This window comes from Psittacula echo, assembly GCF_963264785.1.
Source record: "Psittacula echo genome assembly, chromosome: 3".
In the NCBI taxonomy this organism is placed as follows: Eukaryota; Metazoa; Chordata; class Aves; order Psittaciformes; family Psittacidae; genus Psittacula; species Psittacula echo.
In genome coordinates, this window is record NC_137736.1 from 27,356,836 (window position 1) to 27,380,281 (window position 23,446).

General features: G+C 38.9%; 1 protein-coding gene across 1 annotated transcript in view; it reads right to left on the bottom strand.

The window, feature by feature from the left end:
* The window catches only part of APP (amyloid beta precursor protein), a 205,021-nt gene that overhangs the window by 160,164 nt on the left and 21,411 nt on the right, over window positions 1-23,446 (bottom strand). The window contains exon 2 of the mRNA XM_080613686.1: window positions 8,591-8,758. Within this exon, the coding sequence (XP_080469812.1) occupies window positions 8,591-8,758 (168 nt within the window). The remainder of the gene's footprint in view (window positions 1-8,590; window positions 8,759-23,446) is intronic.

Genomic DNA, 23,446 nt, shown 5'->3' on the forward strand with positions numbered 1-23,446 from the left:
TTGCCAAGCTGTGTGGGAACTTGGACAAGCAACATAAGCTGCAACACTTCACAGATGTTTAAAGAAATCCTCATCAAAATAATTTTTTTAATTTTTTTTTTTAAAGTCTGTAATTGGCTCAGAGAAGGAAAAGCAAAATAATATTAAAAGATCTTGATACTGCCTCAAAAAAATTATAGTTTCCCATATGCAAACCAAAGTTAAATTTACAAAAAAGTCATTTATGGACCACAGCTCTCTGGCAGAGCTCTCTTCCCAGGCCAAATGGAAGAAGGGAGTAATAATGAATGGAGGACATGAGATGTTTCATAAATGCTTATGAAGACATATGACGACATATGACTTAGGACAAGAACCAAATTAAATTGCCTTGGTTTATATTCTAATGGAAACCTTGTGCAGTTTCTTCAGACAGCTGAAATAGGACATCTTGCACATCATTACATTTCCATGGGGTCAGTGCTCTTCTGACCTACACCGATATTTATAGAAAAAGAAACTAAACTAGCAAGAAAATGTGTATCAGATCGTATTTTCTCATATCCAGATTAACAGAAGAAAAAAATTAAACACGGTATAGTCATTACCACACAAGTAATATTCTTTTTTTTCTCCTGTTAATATATGCAACAGTTACCAGTACCCACAAAATACAAAGCTGATGTTTTAACAGATATGGTGATGCATCCTCTAAACACTACACAGCATCTTTCTAGCAGAAGCTCCTGTCTTAGCTAAAGAGGAGTCTTTCTCTTTCACTAGCAAGGGTTAACCCTAAGGTCTCACCCTCCTCAAATAAAAAAAATAAAGGCTAAAATTCTGTTTACACTAGTAAAAAAGCCCCTTGTTATATTTATACAAAATGGAAAAAGGTGGATGAAGCCATCAATAGTTGGCCAGATATTCAGAAACATCTTCATAATTATAATTAAAATTAATCCACAACCACCTAGAACAATTTTCTGTAAATCTATAAAAACAGAATATCAGTGGAATTTTTTAGCCAGAGGTATTCAGTCTTTGGAAGATTAAAGCAGGCACTCAGTACAGCACTACATAATAGTTTTAATTGGATAAAAGCTGACCAGATGATTATGCTGCTGTATGAATTACAAAGTGGTGGTAATAAGCTGCTTGGGGAAAAAAATGAATGTTCTAGAAATCAAGAAGTATTTCTCCCATCCAATCTAGCAGCATTACTTTGATATGAATTCAAGCAAGCATCACCTTCTGGACAGCTTCAAAGCTACACAGCACGAGAAGCTGTCTTTTTTATTTCTGCCTACGGAACTGGCAACTGAAACTATGTGTGTAATGTCCTTCTACTTGCAAAGACAGACTTCTGAACATGAGCCTATTCTGTGTGACCAATCTGGACAGATCAGCCCACTGACTGCCACTAATAAGCTTCACACGCACTGTTACAGTGAAATCAACATATCTGTAGTCAGTATTTCTGATTTCCATATATTTCAAAGTACATGGACAGGTGAAACAGGGGAGAGCTAAAAAAGCAAGGGGGGGGGGGGAAAGGAGAAAAAAGAAACCTGCTCCCTTGTTCCCCCACAAAAAAGAGAAAGAAAATCCCCAGAATTGAGTACCACTACCACCACAACACCAGAAGAAAAAGCACTAAGCCACAAAGTATACTCCCTATTCACACAACCCTGCACAGAGACTTTTTGTGTCTTTCTCTGTTTCAGCTCTTTCTGGTCTTCTGTACATCAATACTCAGTACTTCATACAGAAGACCAGAAAGAGCTAAAATCCCTTCAAGCACTCAAAACCACACAGACCTTCAAACCCTGCAGGTAGCCTCTCAGCTCTCAGGACCACCATATTCCCTAGGAGGAGTCACACTTGCTCCCATCCATCTGCAGAGGTACACTTGCAGATGCTAGGGCTGCTGTTTCAGTGCCCTTAAATGGACACAAGTCTGATATCGCCAGAGCACGATTCCTTCCTCTTTTGTCCACTTACTGCTAATACCTCTCCATAAGCCAGTGCTAACACAGAAGCTGGATCAAGAAACTGACCTATCTCTGAAACCAACCCCCTAAGAATAAAAACTACATCATAGTGGAAGCTGCCAGGAGTTAGAGAGGTCCCAGAATGACCTTTAGCAAAAGTGGGATAGATTTGTGCCAAACCATGCAAGCATGGTCTAAAAAGGTAGAGGAAAAGACAGTAGATCACCAAGGACATTTCCTCCTTAAAAGGGCCGATATGTAACAGCTGTACATTTATAATACATTTTTCTTTCCTTAAGGTAATCATCACACTTTATGCCTAATATCTCTTAGGCTTATAATATTATTTACTAAAGGACAGCTCCTATCAGTCCATCTCAGAGCTACATAGCATAAGATGTTTGGGAGATGTATCTGTAAAGGAAACAGCAGACAACTTACTACGATAATTGTGTGTGTGTCAAAGGGAAAAAAGAATGGTGAAACACAGCAGTAAAGATCTGCTGTGTTGTCCCCACCAGGTGCAGGAGAGGTAACAACTCTACAGACTTCATCCAAAGCTACACAGCACTCTCAGAAGTTTCTTGGGCTCCAGTAAGGCCAAGCATTGGACCAGTTGAGCTTCGCTCCCTTCCCTTTGTATGCAGAGAGACTTATGCAAGCATGGTTAGCTGGTCCTTCTGTAACCTTGAGAAGCAAAGCCACAAGCACAGAGCACAGCATACTGATGACAATGTAAAACATTTTCTTCTTCTCTTTTTTATCTCCAATTTAGCAGGTTTCTTTCGAAATCTTCATCACATGCTATATGGTTGTCTTCTAGTTCAACTATGAAACAAAAAAGGCAATAGGACTACCCTGCATACAACCTTTACATTCATGTATTTTAGAGGACAGAAGGAATAATTGCATTCCTGGCACAAACACCGTGCTGGTGGAACCTGCAGATTAAGTTGATCCATTCATCTAGTCCAGCATATCTGCAAAATTCGAATTTAATCTAGGGGAAAATGCAGCATCGCAGCTTCATTAAACACTGCAGCACACACTTGCTTAAATATATATTTATGCAATCCTTGCCTATTTTCATCCTTCTTCCTCCCTCAGCCTCAAAGCAGAAGCAGCCTCCTTCTACAAGAAAGAAGTGTTGCTTCAAAATGAGCTGGAAAACTAATCATAAAAGCAGCAACATACTAAGATCCTCATGGTTTTTATTTCTTTGAGACACGCAAAAAAAGGTCTGTGTAGGGAGAAAATGAGAGTGGACCCTTTTCATTTCATTCATGAAAGGCAGGCATTATCTTGTAACATATGCTCCAAGTTTCATTAGCCACTTGATTTGAAATATATTCAAATGGAACACTACAGTCTGGACTAAAAAGCCCAGACTTCTTTTTCAAGAGGGTTGGGTCTACAGTGAGCATATTAAGGGTAAATATATCATCAAGTAGCAGACTCTCTATTTCCAAAATCTAAGCCTCCATTGAAGCAAATGAGAGTTAAGCAGTGGCAGACAGAACGAACTAATTCAACTTGTGCTGTGGACCAAAAGCTAAGTAAAAAAAAAGACCTCAATAATCAATGCCAAGAGTGCTAATATACTGTTCACCTGAACTTTTAATCATGACTGTACACGTCTCAGAATATATCAACACACATTTCTCTTGAAAATGTCATTTGTTTCTAAGGACAATCTGTGCTGCCAAAAATCTGTATGTTTTCCATGATGTTTCATTAAATGGATCGTTTCCTCAGAGCAAAATGTATGGCTTTTCAGGCTGCTGAATTCAGAGTGGTACAGGTTTACAACTGATTTTGTTCTTCAATACAATGGCTATTTGGTTTGAGAAACCAGAAAGAGCAGATTATGCAGCCTAGATAAAAACAACATACTAGGATGAAAATGACAAATTCTCTTCTCAGAAGAAAAGATCAAACTATTTTTTTTCCTTTTTAAAACCTCAGCATCCCTGGCAGCTCAACAAGCCTTTTACAAACCTTCAGAAGCTCTCAACAAGGACAAAGACTAGAGAAGGAGGGAACTGCTGCCATCAGTCCTGCCTGATTTTGCCTGACATGGGCCCAGGGCAACAAGAGTAAAAGGATTACTGAAAATGGCGGTAGGGAGCCAAGCAAGTAAGTAAAAATGAAGACAGGGAAATCATTCGATGGCCTTTTCGACTCACCTACAAAACAGGGGACTTGAGGACTGCTTTGAAGCTGGGGGTTGTGGGGTGAGTTAATTTCAAGGCCTTATTATGGTCACATTCCAGCTTGTACTGGATCTGGCTAAGAAGTAGCTTCATGTTTAGGTAAAATTGCTGGTGAAATCCATGGCATAAACACAGAATATTTGATAAAAATGACAAGAGGGTAATTTTAAAAAGTATTATGCTTAGAGATTAGAAATGTCAACACTGTTCTGTCAACAGCTATAATGAATTACCTGTTATCTGAATTTACCCTACCATTTTCTGCTCTACATAACACAAAGATGCAATTAGGAGCATAGTAGCATGCATTATTAATTCTTTTCTTTTTCCTTTCTGAGGAGGACTTTAACAAATAAATACACATTCAATGAAAAAATGCTTGTGGATCTGAATGGCATTTAGAAAGGAAATGGACAAAAGAAATCAAGCAGTCATGATATGGTTTTAGAGATGCTAGGTGTAACACCTGCCACAGCAAACATACACCCTACACCTATAAGTTATTCTAAGCATTAAAAAAACCTAAGATCAACCCAAAATGGAACAGCTCCATGCATACTTAAAATGGAAATGAGCACCTCCAAACTAAATTGAGTAGGGAAAAAACATGTATTAGACAAAATGATTTTTTTGCCAGCTGTATTGTTTTTACAACTCATTTTGGACACTAAGCTCAGCACAGATGGCAAAATAATTTCAGTCCTTCAAGGAACTCATATAATGTATCCTAATGGCTAGACATAAAATTTAAAACATAGGAGTTGTTCAAAACTGCTAATATAATAAAACATACACCAGTTTGTTCCTTCTGAGCACTCACGCTGTTTAAACAGGGAAATGAGCACACCTAAATTAACCTCCTACTCTGCATATTCACATGACTCTGAAAACACAAACTCTGCCAAAGGGCAAGCTCCAGAACAGTTTTATGTAAACTGTTCAGCAAGACAAGGAGCTGATGAGCCTTGAAATGCACCTTCCTTCAACTGTAACATGCCACTCCAGTGCTTGAACATGTATGGGTGGGGGCAACCGGCTTCTTCCACAAAACAAGAAAGAGCAAACTCCAGGTGCAGTGGTCCCTATCTATTTTATGACATCAGCTAATCACCCATCAGGGGCTGTTAGGAAGAAACCTTCCCCAAGGGGCTGGTTATCCAGTAATCGTGTATGGCAGGGTTTTTCCAACATCCCTCCAAAACAGCTGGTACTGCAATGTCAGCAGCAGGACTAGACTGACTGATGGCTTGACGTGAAGTGTCAGCTACACTCACACCACATTAACGATTTTGGCACACCTGCAGGTATAACCACTCCCTTTACACTAAAGCAATGCTGCACGGGCATTGTCTGCAAGCAGCTATCAAATTCAAGTCCTGCAGCAACCCATGCCATTTTACTTTTCAGCACAGGTACAATTAATATAAAGACATGCTAGCTAGTTTGACATTAGAAAAACCACTAGTAAACAGTACTTCTGTAACCAGCATCTCATTCCACCCAAGAAAGCTTGATTAGCTTGTATTTAAAGAAAACAGAAGAAAAGTCATCAGCTTTGGCCAAGCTCTGGAGAACGTGCAGGTCTGAAGGCAGAGAAGATGGATGTCCTGTGCTGTCGCAACCACTTATTCAGTAGCAGAGTTTAACTGAGGTCAAAGAAGTTAGAAGGCAGCGTTCACGTATCTCCATTTCCTTTCAAATTAGTAACATACAGTCTGAGCTTTATCATCTTTAAACTGTGTGATGTTTTGTCCAAATATAAATTCAGACAGTTCCTGTGCTGCACTGAACTCCCACTCAAAATGAAGCGAAGCAACAACAAGCCATATAAACCTTTAAAACATGTAGGTGGTTCTGCTTATTCCCCATTCCTTCCTTTCTGCCCTTGCAATGCTCCTCAACTGCTACTTTCTACATCAAGACTTCAAAATCCACCTACGCTGGCAATGGACAAGGAGAGGCAATGAAGACAATCTCAAGAAAAAATACAAGGCTCCTGGTACATCTCTGCAGGAGAAATTTAAGTCCTTTTGTACTCCATGCACCTTCCAGCCCAGTGCTCTGCCCACCACCCAGGCATCTGGCCTTGAGTCCTACAGCCAGTTGCTGGCATGCAGGGGGGAAGGACAGGGCAGAAGAGCCAGGACACCAGCAGTTTCCCCCAAATAAGCAGGAAGCATACTGGTAAGTACAGCAAGGAAAGGGGCTTTTTTTAGCCAGATTCCTATGTTTTAGCACACCACAGCAGAGTTGATCACTTCAGGTTAAGGAAAGTACATTGCTTTATCACACACTGATTTTAGCTAATCTATATGATTATGTGTAAGACGCCCACCCCATTTTTAGGCAGTAAACCTGCCAACACCTTGCCCCACAACAGGGCAGAACCCCCTAAGCTGTGCTTTTAACTGTAGCTGAAGAGAATCTCTTAAGTTGTGACATGATCATCTAATAATAAGCTAAAGAACTTTCGAGTACACAAATCAAGGCTACCACCACAACAGAGTTTCAATTATTTACCCTCCAAACACACATAGCAAAGGTCTTTGTTTCCCAAGTCAGGAAAAAAATTCAGATTGGCAAAAAAAGTCAGGTTAAAGCAACCTAGAGAGGTCATCCAGACCCTCCTCTACTCCAGGCAGGGCTTACATCTAAGCCAGACCAATTTGCTCATTGCCCAGTTCAGCTCTCCTAGTCTCCAAAGACGGGGACTCTAAGCCTGCTTGGGTGCCTGTGCCACCACATGGTCACTCTCATGGCCAAGACATTTTTCCTCACATGCAGTCAAAAAGATATTTTCCTTATCACTCCCCTTGTAATCCAACACTATGAGGCTGCTACCTTCTGACTGCTTTTGCTTTCCTCTTCCCTTTTTTTAAGAGGGGTTTTTGAGTCTGTTTGGGTGTGGGAAGGTTTTTTTGTTTGGTTTTGTTTGGGGTTTTTTTAAATGCCATTTACAATTCCAAAATGACCTGACATCCAGCTGAGATTTACAGTTCCAAGGCCTCATTCTGCAGCCCTTCCCTACCAGCGGTATTTGTAACTGAACTGCAAAGTTACTGAGCTATTCATGCCTTAAAGCCTCCCAAACTTTCTACTTTTAATTCCTGTAAATTCATGTATTGCTTTCTGTAACTTTAAATAGAGACTTATTACCCTATGGATGTTTATTAACTGTTCCTCTACTTCCATCTTCTTACTCTTTTCCTCACCTTCAGTAATTTCACTGCTCATAAATCAACTTTATATAAATCAGACAACAGAAGGCCTGCAGAAACCTCCAAAACCTTACTAGTAGGTTACCTTTGGTATTTTTGTCAGTGGTAAACAAAAATATTAATTTCACAAAGTAATACTCAGTAAAAAAGACAAAAGCTACTGGTGAAAAATAATTTTAGTAACCATTACAATACAACGTTAAAATGAATGTTCTAGACCATAAAGCCAAAACCCAGGAAAAAATCTGACCAAAACACTGCAAGAAACAGAAGGAACAATCAATGGGTAAAAAGACAGGAATAAAGATGCTAAGAGAGCAGAGATCTGAAGCATGAATTATCTTGCTTTCTAAAGAGGCATTTTCACAGGAATTGATTTGACATTTAGGAAGCAACTCAGCTACTGCCATGGCAATAAGCAATAGCCCCTGCTTTAAAAGAAAATATAATAAAAGCAGAGGCGGTACAGAAAGACATAAGGACTAAAGCAACTCAAGCCATGCCCTTTTGTTTCATGGCATGAAATCCGCATTTTCTTTTCACATTGTCACACATTGGTACGAGGTTATCACAGTATCACAGCATGGAGAGAAAACAAAATTAGATCCACAATCTGTTCTTAGGACATAAGGGAGTGGTAATAAGTTTCTGCTCTGAAATATGAAATCAGTCATTGTGACTTCATCTGTAGGGCAAGCTTTATCTATTAAGAAAACCTGAATGGTCCAGTGTGCAGCAGAGACCAATAACTCTGGACTGCCTCAATGTATTTCAGTGTCATGGCAGGATGACAGAAGACATGTTACAGCTGACTCTTTCAAGATCAGCCCAGAAAGAACAAAGGCATTTTAAAGAATACACTGTCACCTCAGCTTTATTCAAAATACTTTGTAAGAAGCTCACTCTGCATAATAATGTACAAAAATTATCCCCCATGGGTAGAAGACATAGGGACAAAATTGTCCAATAACAGTCCTTGTAATTCCCCCAGCAACCAATTTCTGAAGCTGTTTAACAGGCTCTAGAGAAAGCCTCTTTAAAAAGGACAAAAAGAAAATGGAGCAGGAGAGAAAGAGGAAAAGGAAAATAGACAGGGAATGTCCCTACAGACTCGGCTCTCCAGCACACCCCTGAAGCTTAGTGCTTCAGGAGAAGAATCACCGTAGCAGCTCCCAAGGATGGGACTTACTTCCTGGCAGTACTGGAGAATCCCTTCCTTTGTCCCAATGCAGGTCTTGGTGCCAGAGGGGTCTGACTCCCACTTCCCATTCTGCACGTTCATGTGCATGTTGAGTTTCCCACAGAACATAGCGATCTGGGGCTCTGCCAGCAGCCCAGCGTTTCCATCAGCTGGCACCTGCAAGAAGAAGAAGAAACGACAAAAAAAGGTTTAATTCCATGCCTGACATTTCAGTCCATCCAAAGCAGGAATAGCTCAAGCAAGCCTGAACCAAACCCTAGGCTTACCCACCCACAGCAGCAAAGGCTGAAACTGTTTGATTCAGGCAGATTTGGGAAGCATCAATGCAGTCTTCATAGGAATCCAGAACACAATAGTGTACCACAGATTTTAAAGCTGTAACCAAACTGTTGCCCAAATATAGTCACCTTATCAACTTGGTTGAACACACAACAACCATCATTCTCGAAGCAGGATTACAGAATTTTATTTTCCACAGGTACTCAGGGTACTGAGTGGAAGAGTTCACTAACAATTAACAAAAAAGTAACAAGTTTTCCCCCAGAGCTTCCTAAAAAAACCCACAATGTATCTTTTTTCCAATGTTTAGCACACAGGCCGTATCTTATCATGCCTTATATAGACAGCAGGTTAAAAGCAGCAGTTTCCAAGTAAGATTTGTCTCAACTGAACCTTAAAATGCACTGGCTGGGATGGAATCAAAATGAGACTGCTAAAGGTCTAGCTCACAGCCAACTATTACAGACTATCATCTACCCAAACAAGCATTAAAAACACCCAGGTTGATGACAGGCCACCCTAAGTGCTCTTCCTCACCTCTTGTGGGCACACTCCCCACAACACCCTGACTCAGCACCACCCAGCTGCCTCCCCACTTTAAGTGCCCCATCTTCTGGGGTATAGAGCCAAACATCAGAGATGCCCTCAACTATTTCCCAACTACATGCACTTCTGGGATATCTGTGAGCTTCCCACCTCATTATATGTATTTATAAACCACCTTAACACTCCTCCCCAACGAACCTCAACAATGATTTAAATCCCTGCCATGGGACTGCAGCATTAAGGCAAACAAGCCAAGAGTTCTTTCTTTCAGCCTTCTGCTCTGCTATGTAGCCAACCTCAGAAGGTATAAGCTGAAAGTACTCACTTCAGTTTTACCATCTGAGAAAACACAACACAAAGATAAATCTCCTCTTCAAGCTAAGTTCCTCAAGAGAGGAGTCCATGGCTCTCCACTGCCCCATATGCCCCAAAGGCAAGCATGTGGCAATTGAGGTACAGCGGAGCATGCAATTAGGTTTAAATATCTATTTTTAACTTTAATCTTTAGCTAGAAGGCTTCTAAAGGGGAAAATCAGAAACATTTTAAAAATTAATAAAGAACTGAAGAAACAGAATTACTGTCTCACACAAGGTATGCAAACCCTGTATCTTAAGTTTCCCTACTCTTTATTTAAACAAACACAAAACAGCTTCATGAATAATAAAATCACGCGAAGAAACATTGCAGAGTCAACATCTAACTACCACAACATATTAGCTTAGCATTGTTAGTTAAAATGCCACAATTAAGACAAGTTGGGGTTTTGTTTTCCTTTTTCTTAGATTATTTTATTTTGTCTTTTTTTTTAGGAAAGAACATTCATTTTCATGCCTTCAGGAACATTTCTATTGGCACAGATTTCCCTTTACTATCTCAATTTCTCTTCTCCAGTGGAAGGAGTAAGCACTGTATGATTTAACAGTCAACCATCACTGTCCTTCCACTAGGTAATGAGAGAATTTTCCAGTAACCAAGATGACACCTTGTCTGGCTTGCTTTGATTAGTGAAACTATTACAGGCTTACTCCCTCTAACATCTTCAGAAACTGGAGAACATCTCAAACTTGACACATCTGCATCAAATACTTGCAAAAAAAATACTCCAAATTAATGATCTTTTTTCTTTATAGATGCACCACAACCCTATCAAAACTTCAATAAAAACAGAAGCGAGTCATTCCACAGCTGACGTGTGTGAATGTGAAATCTACTCACAGTCAGCTCCTCCACCTGAGATCTCTATTAAATTAACAATCAGTAGGAGATCTACTTATCTTTTTTCACTCAAAATCTTAAGTTGTAATTTCATGGAGACCTTGCCTAGTGGCTTTGTAATAGGGAGCTTTTGGTTATTTTCTGCCTTACCTAAGTAAGCTAGGAAGGCAGATAAAAGTGGTAGGAAACAAAGTGACCACTTATTTAGAGTGCTATCAGTTTAGCTCTAACAATATGACAACCTATGACTGTCTACTTACAATCTCATTCCCTTCAAAAATTTACATAACATCTCCCAGCTTAGTGACATTACCAGAGCATGTCATGATCACATGTAGCTTTCTATATTTTGAGCTGGCAGGGCTGTACTGATGAACTGCTCTGCATAGCACTTCCTTATATTGATTAGGACAACTAAATGTTTCTAATCATAAAGAAATATTGGAGCAATTAATACACACTGTCAACAGAACTAAGCATTTAGATCACAGGATCATTTAGGTTGCAAAAGACCTCTGAGATCACTGAGTCCAAAAGTAAACCTAACACTGCCAAGTTAAACCAAACTAAAAGCCAAAAATGAAAGATTAAACTTAGCTGATTTCAAGAGAGGTTTCTAGTCTGCATAAGTTATTGATAAGGTAAAACCTAATGAACTATTATTGACTTTAACAGAGACATCCAACATCAGTTTTATCATAAAGGGGACTGAACAACAGTATTTTGGGAGACAGGGGTGAGGAAGTAGCACTTTTTTAAGAACACATGCACTTCAAAAGATAAATTAACAGCTCAAAAAATGGCAGGAGAGTAAGATAAAACTAAATGTGGTAATTTGTCCCGTACATGCTGCCATAACATTCTTAAACACAAATTCATGAATCACTGGTCACATCGAAAGGCATATCCAGCTTAAATCTAGGTGAAGAATTTTATGTATCATTCACATTTTCTTCACAGCCAGTGGTTTAATTCATTTATATTCATTTCTTGACAAGAAAAGTCATCTGCATTACAATGCAATTAAATAATCTAGAGCACTGATCTACATAGATAAGCGGCTTTTATCCAGTAATGCTGAATAACACAAAGCTACAGTCCAGTTTGCTACAATAACGCCTGCAGGGGCAAATCTCTCCTTGACTAATCCTAAAGCTCTTGGGCAGATTAGTCTCCCAAAGAATAACTCATGCCACACAAATGACATGAACAGCAACTATTTCCTTTACTAGTATTCTGCAAAAGTAAAAATCTCCAAGCTTATTAATGAAACTGCAACCACATATTATTTTTGTCTATTTTGCATATGACCTCGAAGAAGTAGCATGTGCTTTTTCCATGCCTCTTGGCAAATCATTAAATAACAGTAGGACCAATTAGCATGTCGTCTCACGGTAACCCCAAGGTTATGCTTTGGTTTTCACAGTATATCCAGTTTGCAAATAAAACGCTACCCATCGCTTCTACACAACATCTGGATCACAGATCTATTTCTAGAATGGGAACTACCTGAATTTTAAAATGGCAATTAATGCATTCTGAGAGATTACCTCAATCAACTGTACACTATTCAGAGCTCTGTATAAATACACTAGTCTAGTATGTCACAAGATGTTCAGGTACCAGCTTGACATTTTTTATAGAGGAAACAAAATTATTAAGTTGTTATACATCTTTTCATTATTAACTTTCGGAAGTGTAGCAAGGGTACACGTTTGGAAAGAAAGGACCCACAGCCGTGCTAATGCTCAATGCTGACAGCAGGTTCTCCCTTAAAGAGTTCCAGCATCGCAGGGGCCTGTCATTCAGCTGACAGACTCATTTCACCTCCAGTTGTGCACACCTTCCTGTGAGCTCTTCTGCCACATTTCCTTCTTATGAGCAGCTACATGCTGAAGCATTTAAAATATTACTTGACAGTAACGAAAATTAAAATACCTTTCACGTATAGGTTCTTAGTATTTTGCCTACTCTCAAAGAGAAAGCATGGTAAGAACTCATCCTATAGGTGGGGATATTGAAAAAAGGAAATCCAATCGACACTAAAGACTGGGATCAGAAGACACCTCCATAAGAGAAAGCCCATCAGATATATCTCTGCTTATTGGTTATAACTGCTTTGAATAAGGAAAGAACATGGACATAATTCAGCTGTTTTCCCAACAGACTGTGTCAAATAAATAGTTTAGAACAAAAGAAGGTTAAGTCCTGGAAAATATACCTGAATGACTTTGTTTAATTACTGGAGCACATCTTTGAAAACAGAAGTTTCATGGTATTTTTCTGATTCTTTTGAGAGGGAAAACAATCATTCCAAGTACTTGTTTGATATCAAAATACCAAACTAAATACAAGAAAAAGAAAACCCATCATGCAAGCATTAAGAGATTAAGCATGTAGGGAACCTGTTTCCTTCCCATGCTAAGTTATAGTACAGAGGTACCACTGCTTTCCCATCTTCAGCACTGGTAATTTAACACATTATTTGAGGAGAGGTGCAACGGGTCCTTAGTACATCCATGCAGTCCATACCCATAAGGCATGCTGGATGCCATTTATACAGTTTCTGAGACACTCAAAAAGGATTTTGGTAGCAGAATACAGAGGACTGAAAGAAGTTTATCCAATTACAAAATTTAAAAAGGAATTGTCTACCTTATCAAAGTGTGATAACTTTTTTTAACTCATTACCATTTAATTTTAACATCAAGGGGGTTTTTCCTATCAAACACCATTATTTCAGACAGAAAGCATAGCCCTCTCCCTATCCACTCTCTGTGTCACTGCTTTCTGCAGTTACAAAAGTAATTAGTGTATGCACTAATAGCTTTTCATAATCCCTATTTCAACAACAAGCATTGGCTTTTTTCACAACTAAGGCTATACTCAGAAAACATAGGCTGCAAGGTTTTACCCTCAAGAGGCTTTCCATTGAGACTAAAGTAACACAACTTCACTCCAGATAGCTCCACTATTAACTTTATAATTAAGGACTACAACATAATATGAAAATAAGCACCAGACCTTGCATGTGCTATTATTAAACATCGAAACATCAAAACACATCCCCCAGAGGTCCCTAAGACGGCTACCATGATTTAGGTTGTTTTATTCTGCAAACACTAACCTGAAGCTACTTTCACAAGCCTTCAAAGTGTATTTAATCGGTATTTATTGCTTCATTTGCAATTACTCTCAAGGAGAGGACATTCTGTAACAACCTCCATACTCAAGAACAACAAATGCCCTCCTTATTTTAGGAAGTGATTAAAATAATCCTTTCCTGCTTTCCATTTTTAATGCTAACACCAGCTCCAAACATTCAACCAAGAAGTCAGTGACTACATTTTTAAGTTTAATAACTTGTGCTGACAATAAAAATCAAACAGGGGCTCAAAATTTGTGAAGAATTAAGCATACTCAAGTAACACGCCACCCTTCCAAACCATGCTCGTACTTTGTCCAAACTTTTATACCTCATTCAGGTTGAAATCTGAGGTTTCTCATTAACTGCAGCAGCACCAATTTGTGTGCAAAGCAGTTTGCCTCCTCTATGGCTATTAACAAAACAGAATTCTATCTTTGAAGTGGAGCTGCTCATAGCTATTTTCTCATATAAAGAATGGCACTAAAACTAAAAGGTACCGAGTGTAAAAGGACTCTCTGCTTGGCCTCACACACACAGTGAGGAAAACGTGAGATAACCCTGTAATCCCCACCGGAAAGACCAAGTTTCTTCCACTGGACTATGTCTGGTCTGCTGCACCCTACAAGTGAGGATCACTCCTCAATTCCAGAAGTCTACAGTTCAAAGCAGGTAAATGTCATGCTAATATAGGTTCATGTCACCAGACACAAATCCATGGCTTCTTGCCCGCTGGTGAACCGTTCACTTTAGAGCAGAGTGTAACAGAATATGGACTGCCAGCCTTCCAATTTAAGCCATAAAATACTAGTTCTCCTCCTAGTTTTATTAGGTACCTAGACATAACACAAATGCTTTAAAGTCTATTTATATTTAAAATCCTGCTCACATAGATAAAAAAAGAAAAAAAAAAAAACCCAACTCTTCTTTTCTTATAAACACAATCACAACAAAAAGACAAAAAAAAAGAAAAAGGAAAAAATATTAAAAATAAAGCACTCAAATTAGAAAGGGAGGAAATATCAAATTATTGTCTCCCCACAACTTTAAGATGGCTGTCTCGAAACCAAGAAAAAATTTCCATCACTCCACTTCTCCTTGGAGACGAACTGTGTCGCAAGAGGTTGTCAAAACCAACATGAATAATTCAGAAACAGGGTTTTATTGTATAATGTTAATATACAAACAGCAGCAGCAATTACTGTTGTCAACAGCCTACTGAAATAGGCCAAAAAAACTCATTTTACTGGTTGCTCAGTAAAACAGCTCAGTATAGTTGCTCCCTTCTGAAGACAAATGTTTCTGGCAAACAGTAACAAAAAGGGCCATGTCCCGAAACGATAGAAAATCCTGGGAAGACCCAGATCTCCTCTACAAAACGCCATCAGATTTGAAGAAGCTTGAGCACCCTGTAAACTAAAAAGCACCTGAAATTTGGTTGAGAAACTAAAAACTCCACTGAAAAGCTCCTGGAAAATAAGAGATGTTTATTTGCCCTGACTACAACCTATTTAACCCAAGTGTAAATACCTGTGTGTAGTCCTCCTGGCATGCTATGAATCCAATACCAATGTCAAAAGGGCATCACAACAGCGCACGGCCCACTACTCGACAGCAGCTCAAGGATCGCCTGTTCTACAAATACACTAAACACATATCTGTCCCCAAGACTGCAGAGGAAGCAATAGTTTTATCAAAACTATCTTCTGGTAGATGACCACTGTCCCCACCCATACCATTTACATATGTTGTATTTATTCCATATGTCTTAGTTTTAACGCTTCCCTCAGGTCACATTCCAAGTACTGGTAGCATGCTACCTGAACCCAGGGCTCAGGCATCGGTCTACCCTGGAATCAAAACAAATACCAAAAACAAACCCAAAATAAGCCAGGACTAAGCACTGAGCATTCAAAGCTATCTCATGGAGCAAACAGAAGGTAGAGTGCTCCCCTCCCCAAAGGGCTGAGCAACCCAGAAACCGAGTGTTTACTTGTAAGACTTCAGCAGCAATTTTGCTATCATATCTGTAAAGAAGAATAGACCTGCATATGCAAGTGCGAGCATACACCCAAGAGAGGAAGGATTTCCCCAGCCTGAGCCCCTGCAGGCCCTGTCCAGCTTCACCATGCAAACGTTTCCATGCTCCTGTGAGAGGACTTCGAAAAACTGAAATTCAACTACAAAAACCAGCATCTCTGAACGTGGTCATAAATGTGAGGAAAGTATCAGCAGAGGAGCAGGGGGAGAAATCAAGATATTACAAGGAAAATTAAGAGTGCATTAAGAAGGTTTTTTGGTTGGGTTTTTGGTTTTGGGTTTGTTTTGGGTTTTTTTTAAACAAAAAGCCCCTCAGTTAAGATGCTGAAGCAATTTTTAGTCATTTACATGGATATACATGTGTTGACTAATAGCAGCAGGGTAAACAACAAACAAAAAAACACCAACAAAACCAAACAAAACTCACACAAAATTAGAAAACACACCAATTCCTGTCAGAATTAAATATCCTCCACCATCTAATTTGGAAAAAAACGAAGGAAAAAAAATGGAATCCAGCAAGTGTGCAACTTTGACAAAAGAAGTGTTTAGTAACACCAATATACATATGAGAAGTGTTATGATTTCTTTTGGTATATCCAGCAATGCAGAAATGCTATGATACTGCCTTTAAATGTCATCACTTGAAAGCCTGTCATAACCCCAAAACAAACACAAAAATTTGTTTTACAGAACCGAATTGAGGTTTTCAACTGAAATTCAGTACAAACCATGTAATTCCAGCATTTTATTTTCTACTGCAACACTCAGAGCCACTTTATCTTATCACTTACTTTAGCTTAAATAAACGTATCAAGTATAAGAAAAAAGTAAGTATATTTCACAGCAACGCAACAGGCCACAGAACTATTCCAAGCTCAGTAATAGCTTTTGGGATCCTATTATACCCATGAAACTCACTCATGTAAAATTGAAACTACATGAAAGAGCAAGTACACAAGAGTTCTAAATAAGGCCTAATTTTCATTTATATTAAAGCACCTTTTTTCTTACAAAGGAGTGAATTATGTGAAATGGAAAATTACCATACACAGAGCCAGACTTCAACCCATGAAACAAATTTAAGTTATATCTGCCAGGTTGAAAATTGAGGAATAATCCTAGTTCAAGAAATCTGATAAACAAGTTAACATTTGAGCAATGTCAGCTTCTCCGATTAACTACATCACTCAAATGTCAGTGCTATCTAAATTATTGACTTATTTTTAAACAGAATAGCACTCTTCACTTTTCAGGAATTCATGCGAAGTAGCTGTTGACTTTAAGATGGCTTCACATCTCATTCATCACATTTCCAGTTCCAAATTCACTTAAGCATCTCAAGGAAAAAGAATTCTATATAACATCTTTGCTGCTTTTTTACACTATTTATTCTGTCAACTTTTCCTGCTAAAACTGGGCTGCAAAAGGACAGCCTGTAAAGAGGATGCTATTCCATTTGAGGGATACTTACATCTTACTGCCATTCCATAAAATTTGTTAGCACTCAAGCTGTCACAGAATCGTATCTTTCATTTAGAAGGATTTTGAAGAAGCAAGAAAGAAAATAAGTTATTTAAATTACTCCTTCAGCACTGTTTTTATTCTTTTTAGGTTCTATATGGGATGCCATCAGGACAAATCAGCAGACTTTGTTTACAGCCCAGTCCCATTTCAAAGGGCTCTGTTTAAATGCTTGGCCTTGTAACTTTCTAAATAAATAATAAACTTAAAAAAAAAAGCCCAGTATGAAAACCACAATACTCAAATTACACTTCCAAACATAACTCTTATATGACTAATTTATTACACAGTAATAAAAAACATCCTGTATTTTTGACACTATAGTAATTAGACAAAGTGAGTTAAAGTACACAAGGCACCCGAGTTTTCCTGAAAAACCTCCTTGAGAGATACCAGATTTTTCCAGATTTGGAAAATCCTGCAGGCTTACATCATTTTCCCGCTGCAGAAAGACAACAATGAAATACTGAGCTAATTACTCTAAACCCGCAGAATTATTACTGCAGTGGAGGAAATATACAGTGCATTTTGTAAGCTGCTTCAAGAAGGAACAGAAGCTGAAACCCATCTGCTCAGCAGATTTTTCTTGTGTTACAGTCTGACTGAACAAACCCTTATCTACCCAAGCAGAAATTCACCAGGACCAGAAGAGCTGACGTTTTGTTTGTGAAACAGGACCTCCACCCTTCATCAACTGAATTTCAAAGGAAGCTCTGAGGTTGATACTTTACTGTCATTATTTATTTTGCACACAGATCATTATCTGCCCTCAGCACAGAGGCACAACCTACATCGCTAAATTAACTGCTTAGTTTAGCAGACCACATTGCTCATGTTATTCTTTGAACTATGCAAAATGGCATCGTCCTCTGCTGCCATTTGGCTGAACTACAAACATCTGAACAGAGCCATGTGAGAAGTCTGATGTAACTCACTAGATTTAACATGAAGCGCTTCAGCTATTTTGCACTGTTACAGCACTCCATACATATGCTAAAAGTCCCTCTCATCTTCATTTGATGCAGAACTATTCTTTGCCCAGGCATCAAGCCTGTGAGTCACAGTCTTCTCTGAAAGTTGTCCCACTGGATGGCTTACTACTATTACTATTACTAGTTTCATTCCACAAACAATGTGGAGATGAATTAACAAGGTATTTCTGGCATTTGCTGACTCTAACCACTAGTGTTTAACAAGTTGAGGACTCTCGGACTGCCTCAAGGAAGAGCATGTCCATAAGAACCTTCCTAAGGTATTATTTACCCTACCCCAGATGCCAACACATCTCCAATTAGACAAACCTTTTTTAGCTCACAAAAATACCAACGTGAGCAAGCCAAAAGGAACTAATACGTCAACACTAGGATTAAACAACATAGCGAACTACCTGGATTACTTTCCAAACACGTACAGAAGCCTGATACTAGTTGCCACATGGCAGAGTCAAATAGATGGCTGACAGATTTTGATTCATTCTGAATTGAAGGTCCAGTTCCTTCAACCCTTCCTCCACAAAAATGTATGAAATTCTACCTCCTCACAACAGCAACAGTGATAAGGTAATTAATACAGCATTACTAGACATGCCATGCTGAAGCAAATCCTGCTCTGGATTTGTTTTCAGGGTACTTGAGTCACCCATTACTAAATAAAAAATAAAATAATTAAACAAACAAAAACGACCAACCAGGAGCCAGGAGTCTTAATCTTATTGGAAATAATAAACCAAAGGAGTTATTGGCTTGACCATGCAAGCCAGTTATTCTATAAAACTCAACTCCTCAGCTTGAAGAACTAAGTAAAACAACCCAAAAATCAGACGTAGGGGAATTCAGTCAGACTTAAATCAATTTCCAATGACATAAGAACTGGAAAGAGAACTAGATAATTGTGATAAGTCTACAACTTTCCAAAATCCATTATGCAACCCAAGTTGACAAAAAAAAAAGGACCCCCAAAAAAAAATCAAAACAAACCCCCCCTAAACTAATATGCAGGAAGCACTACAGAACAGGAGCCAACTGCCCCACACATGAAGGCCAATGCTACAGAAGCACATGAATTTTTCCGATTCATGCATTTAAATTTTCAAACCCTACCTGTGGGATATCTTAGAGCAACTGTTCTTTGGGTCTAAAACATGTACCATTTAAAGACACAGCCTTCATCTGAATTCTTCCACAGATGGTCTTCACAAAAAACCTTTCTGATTTCACAGAAAAGAAAGCATGTTCTGATGTCCTCTCTCTTTCCTATTCACAGTATGTATCACCACCATGGGTTCTGGATTTCTGATCTTACTGAGCACTAGAGTGCCATGACTACATGGCAGTACCCAGGACTGTTGCTTAGGTTTTTGGGGGAGGACTAGATCCTATAAATTCAAGGACTTTCTTCCAGTTATTATAACAACTTTCTGATAATGCAGCAGTAGGTGTCTCATACAAGCTTAGTTATGCAAAACTTTGAAACATGAGAAAAATTGTGCCAGTTAGCTCTCCCTCTTCCATGAGAGGACATGCTGTTATTATGCTTAACAGAAGCTCACACAAATGTTTCACATGCAGGCAAGGACAGAGAAAGTAACTGACTGAAGAGGTGAACTAGATGCCAAAATTCAGAATGGGAAGTTTCTGGGGTTTTTAACTATACTAAGACCCCAAGAGTCCTCTGCTAGGTCTGCTCACTAATAGCAACTGCTCTCAATCTTGACAACAGTGAGAACAGGAGAAAGATGCTCACAGACGTTTGATTTGAAGGCTTATGAACATCGTTAAAGACGATTCCAAATTCATAGTAATTGAATTTAACAGTTGTATGAAAGAGGTCAAGATCAACTCTGAGGCACTTTCAGATCATCAAATAATGTAGATGAGTTTATTCATTGTTAATTATTGTTATCAGATGAGAGAATTGATCCAAATAAAACAAAGCAATAAAGATGAAGTGCTATTTCCTCACAAATAAGCTGACTAAAATCACTACATATCATTAAGTATAAAACCCCCAAAGCATTAGCCCTTTCCTAAGGGAATAAAAAAAATAATCTGCAGTTTCTTTAATCATGTTGAAACCACATACTTCAAGATAAAAATGCTCATTTTTCAATACTGCCATTATATTATTGCTATTTTGAACACAAATCCTCCAAAGAGTCTGGATTTTTTGTTTGTTTATTAAAGGAATAATCTGGAAGATTAATACAGCATCTTGCTTCGTAAAACTCATCAGATGTAGCATTGTTTCTTCATTTGTGACGATTATTATCAGGATGATACACTTTACCAACTCCCACTGTTTCACTGAGATATAATAAGTTTTTATTGAGATACAATAAGAGTGTGTGAAAGATGTCACACACTCTCCATTGACAGAGGGGAAGAAAAATTTTTCTGTAGTAGAGCTTCAGGCTCTGTAACCAAATGAAAGTCCTACTGAACACTTATGATGCCTTGTGAGGGAAGTACAGGCAACCTTATTTCTACTCACTAACAGAGAAACAAGCAAGATGGCTGTCAACTTTTATTTAAGTCTAGCTGGGTCACTACGTGCAGTGAAAGCAGAAATAACATTTATTTTACTTCACTTGCTGCAATGCTTAAGGACTCTAAGTAGGGATGCTGATGTCTCATCAGGAATTTGACCAGAGTACTAGATGTACACAAGCTATCCATGATCCGCACAATGTGGCAACACATAACAGATTATTTCCTCTCCAGTCCTCCCCACAGATTTATTTGCAGATATTAAAAATTCTTTATTACCTACACTGACAAAACAGTTGCCCCAAGCTGCAACACAGCCTCTTTTCTGAATGTTTTTTCCTCTTCTGAACAACACGCTCTCTGAAAGCTGCACGCACTTGTTTTCACACACTCAATCTCAGAGCAAGAAACCTTTGAATCTGGTATGTCTTTTACAACTGGGTTTCGCTTGTCATGCTGAGAGGTTGAAAGAAACTGTACCACTAAAAATACAACACAAAATACAGCTGACATCAGGCCTCACCTTAAAACCCTGTTCTCATTCCATGTAAAGGCTAAGATATTCTAGAGTGGCCAACAGCTGCTTTCCTATTTCCCACCTTCAGAAGACTCCCTTCATGCTCTCCTTCCTGCCTCCACACCCATTCCGTTGCTGAAAGAAGCAGCAGCTCAGAATATGAGCTGCAATTATTTTGGTAGAATTCCTTGAAAACACCAATGGGAAAGTAAGAAAAGAGTAAAAAGACCACAGAATGGTTTGGGTTGGACGGGACCTTAAAGATCATCTAGTTCCAACTGCACTGCCATGGGCAGGGAGTGCATCACAGAGCTGAAATGTCCAAGCAGGTAGTTTTCCAGCTTCATGTTAGGCTTAACACTACCTCAAGCACTACCTTCATACAGTAAGCCACCAAGAACTGCTTAGTGCTTTCAACCTAAACTGGCTGAAAAGGTCAGACTTGCACTGGAGCTTAGGATCCTTCTCCTTCTCAGTGGTAACCACCACCTTCCAGCAAGAGACTCAACAGCAAGCTACAGGCAAGCAGCCTTCCCACAGCTCTCCCCTTCCGACCCATGAGCTCAGGAAGGCAGGCATGGCTTCCCAGTGTTTGGAATGCCAGGAGGGTTCAACTTAACACAGCATAGCAGCATAGTGTTCAGACCCAGAAATCCTGGCAACACTCAGGAGAGGATTAAGTGGCCCTCTTTACTTGTGCCCAGCCCAGGCTTAGCCAAGCATTCATCATCACCTTTAGTCTGCAGTGATTAGGTACTCTACACAATGCACGACCCAAAACAGAGGATTTACTGAAAATAGAGCGATTCCAAGTATTACGCTCCCAGGACGTACACGCATACCAATACCAATGGGCATTTATGTTATAGATCTGTACTGCAAAATCAGCAACAACCACATTACTTTGTAAACTGAGTAATTTTTAAGAGCCCCTCAAGTCATTCCAACCAACAGCATAGTTTTCCCTTTTGCTGACATGGTCACCAATATCTTTCATCCTTGCTCTCTGGGGTCAGCCAGTGTACATTACATGGTTCTTCCCTCTGCTAATGTAATAAGAGACTATAATCCATTAACACCAGCATTGGTTTTTTACTTGCATTGTTACAAACATGAGGAAAACTGAAGTTGTTTCAAGGTAACCAAGAATATCATCAGAAGTTTAGTTTCAGATATATTTTGTTACATAAGGGCAGAAAATAAACATCAAATCTAAACTAACAAAATGAGGCTAAGAGGCAGTACAGTAACAGTGAAGGAAGACTAGTGTTTCAGACAAGCTGTAAGAATAACCAGTCTATGTACTTCTTTTAAGTGCACTCACTGCAGATCTTTAGCACAGATCTCAAGCAGTCTCGCAATCTCATTCACTGATCTCTGAACAGATCAGATTCCTGAGGGAAAGCTCACTGCCTACTGTGGGCACCTGTAAAGACTTATTTCCCTTTTAAAAATGCACTTTTATATAAAACATCCTATTATTTTCAAACATGAAAAGCATACAAAGTAATTCATCACATGATATAGACATAACTCGAGTGTTTTAATTCACAGCAATATAACACAAAGGTTTTGAAAAGTGAACTCAGTTGTGTCAAATCACAAAAATAACATTTGCTACATTTCAGAAGTAAATTACAGCAATGAACTCATCCCTGGCTCCAAAGAGCACTCAGTATTGGTAAATTATCGCACAGGGATTTTTCCTCCCCTCACCATCTCCTGACCTTGGCAAACATCCGTTCACTCTATCAAGTTCCAAATGCAAACTACTGTGAAAATTTTAGTTCTTCTACAACAATTTCTCAGCTTTCAACAGGAAGTTATTGTTTTCACCAGGTGTGTCCTTACACATTCATAGTGAGCTGAATTCCAAATCTATGCCTTTCAACATCACGCCAAATCTTCAGAATGTTTGCCTGTTAAGTTCAGAGTCTACAACACACATTTCTTCCCACATTGTACAGCAGAATAAATTAAATGAAGGTTTGTTTTAAATGTCATGCCATCAGTTCTTAAACCTTTCCAAACAAGTAGGGATTTTATATCATTTTTTACTGATGTTTGCAAGGTTTCAGGGCAGTCGTGTCAC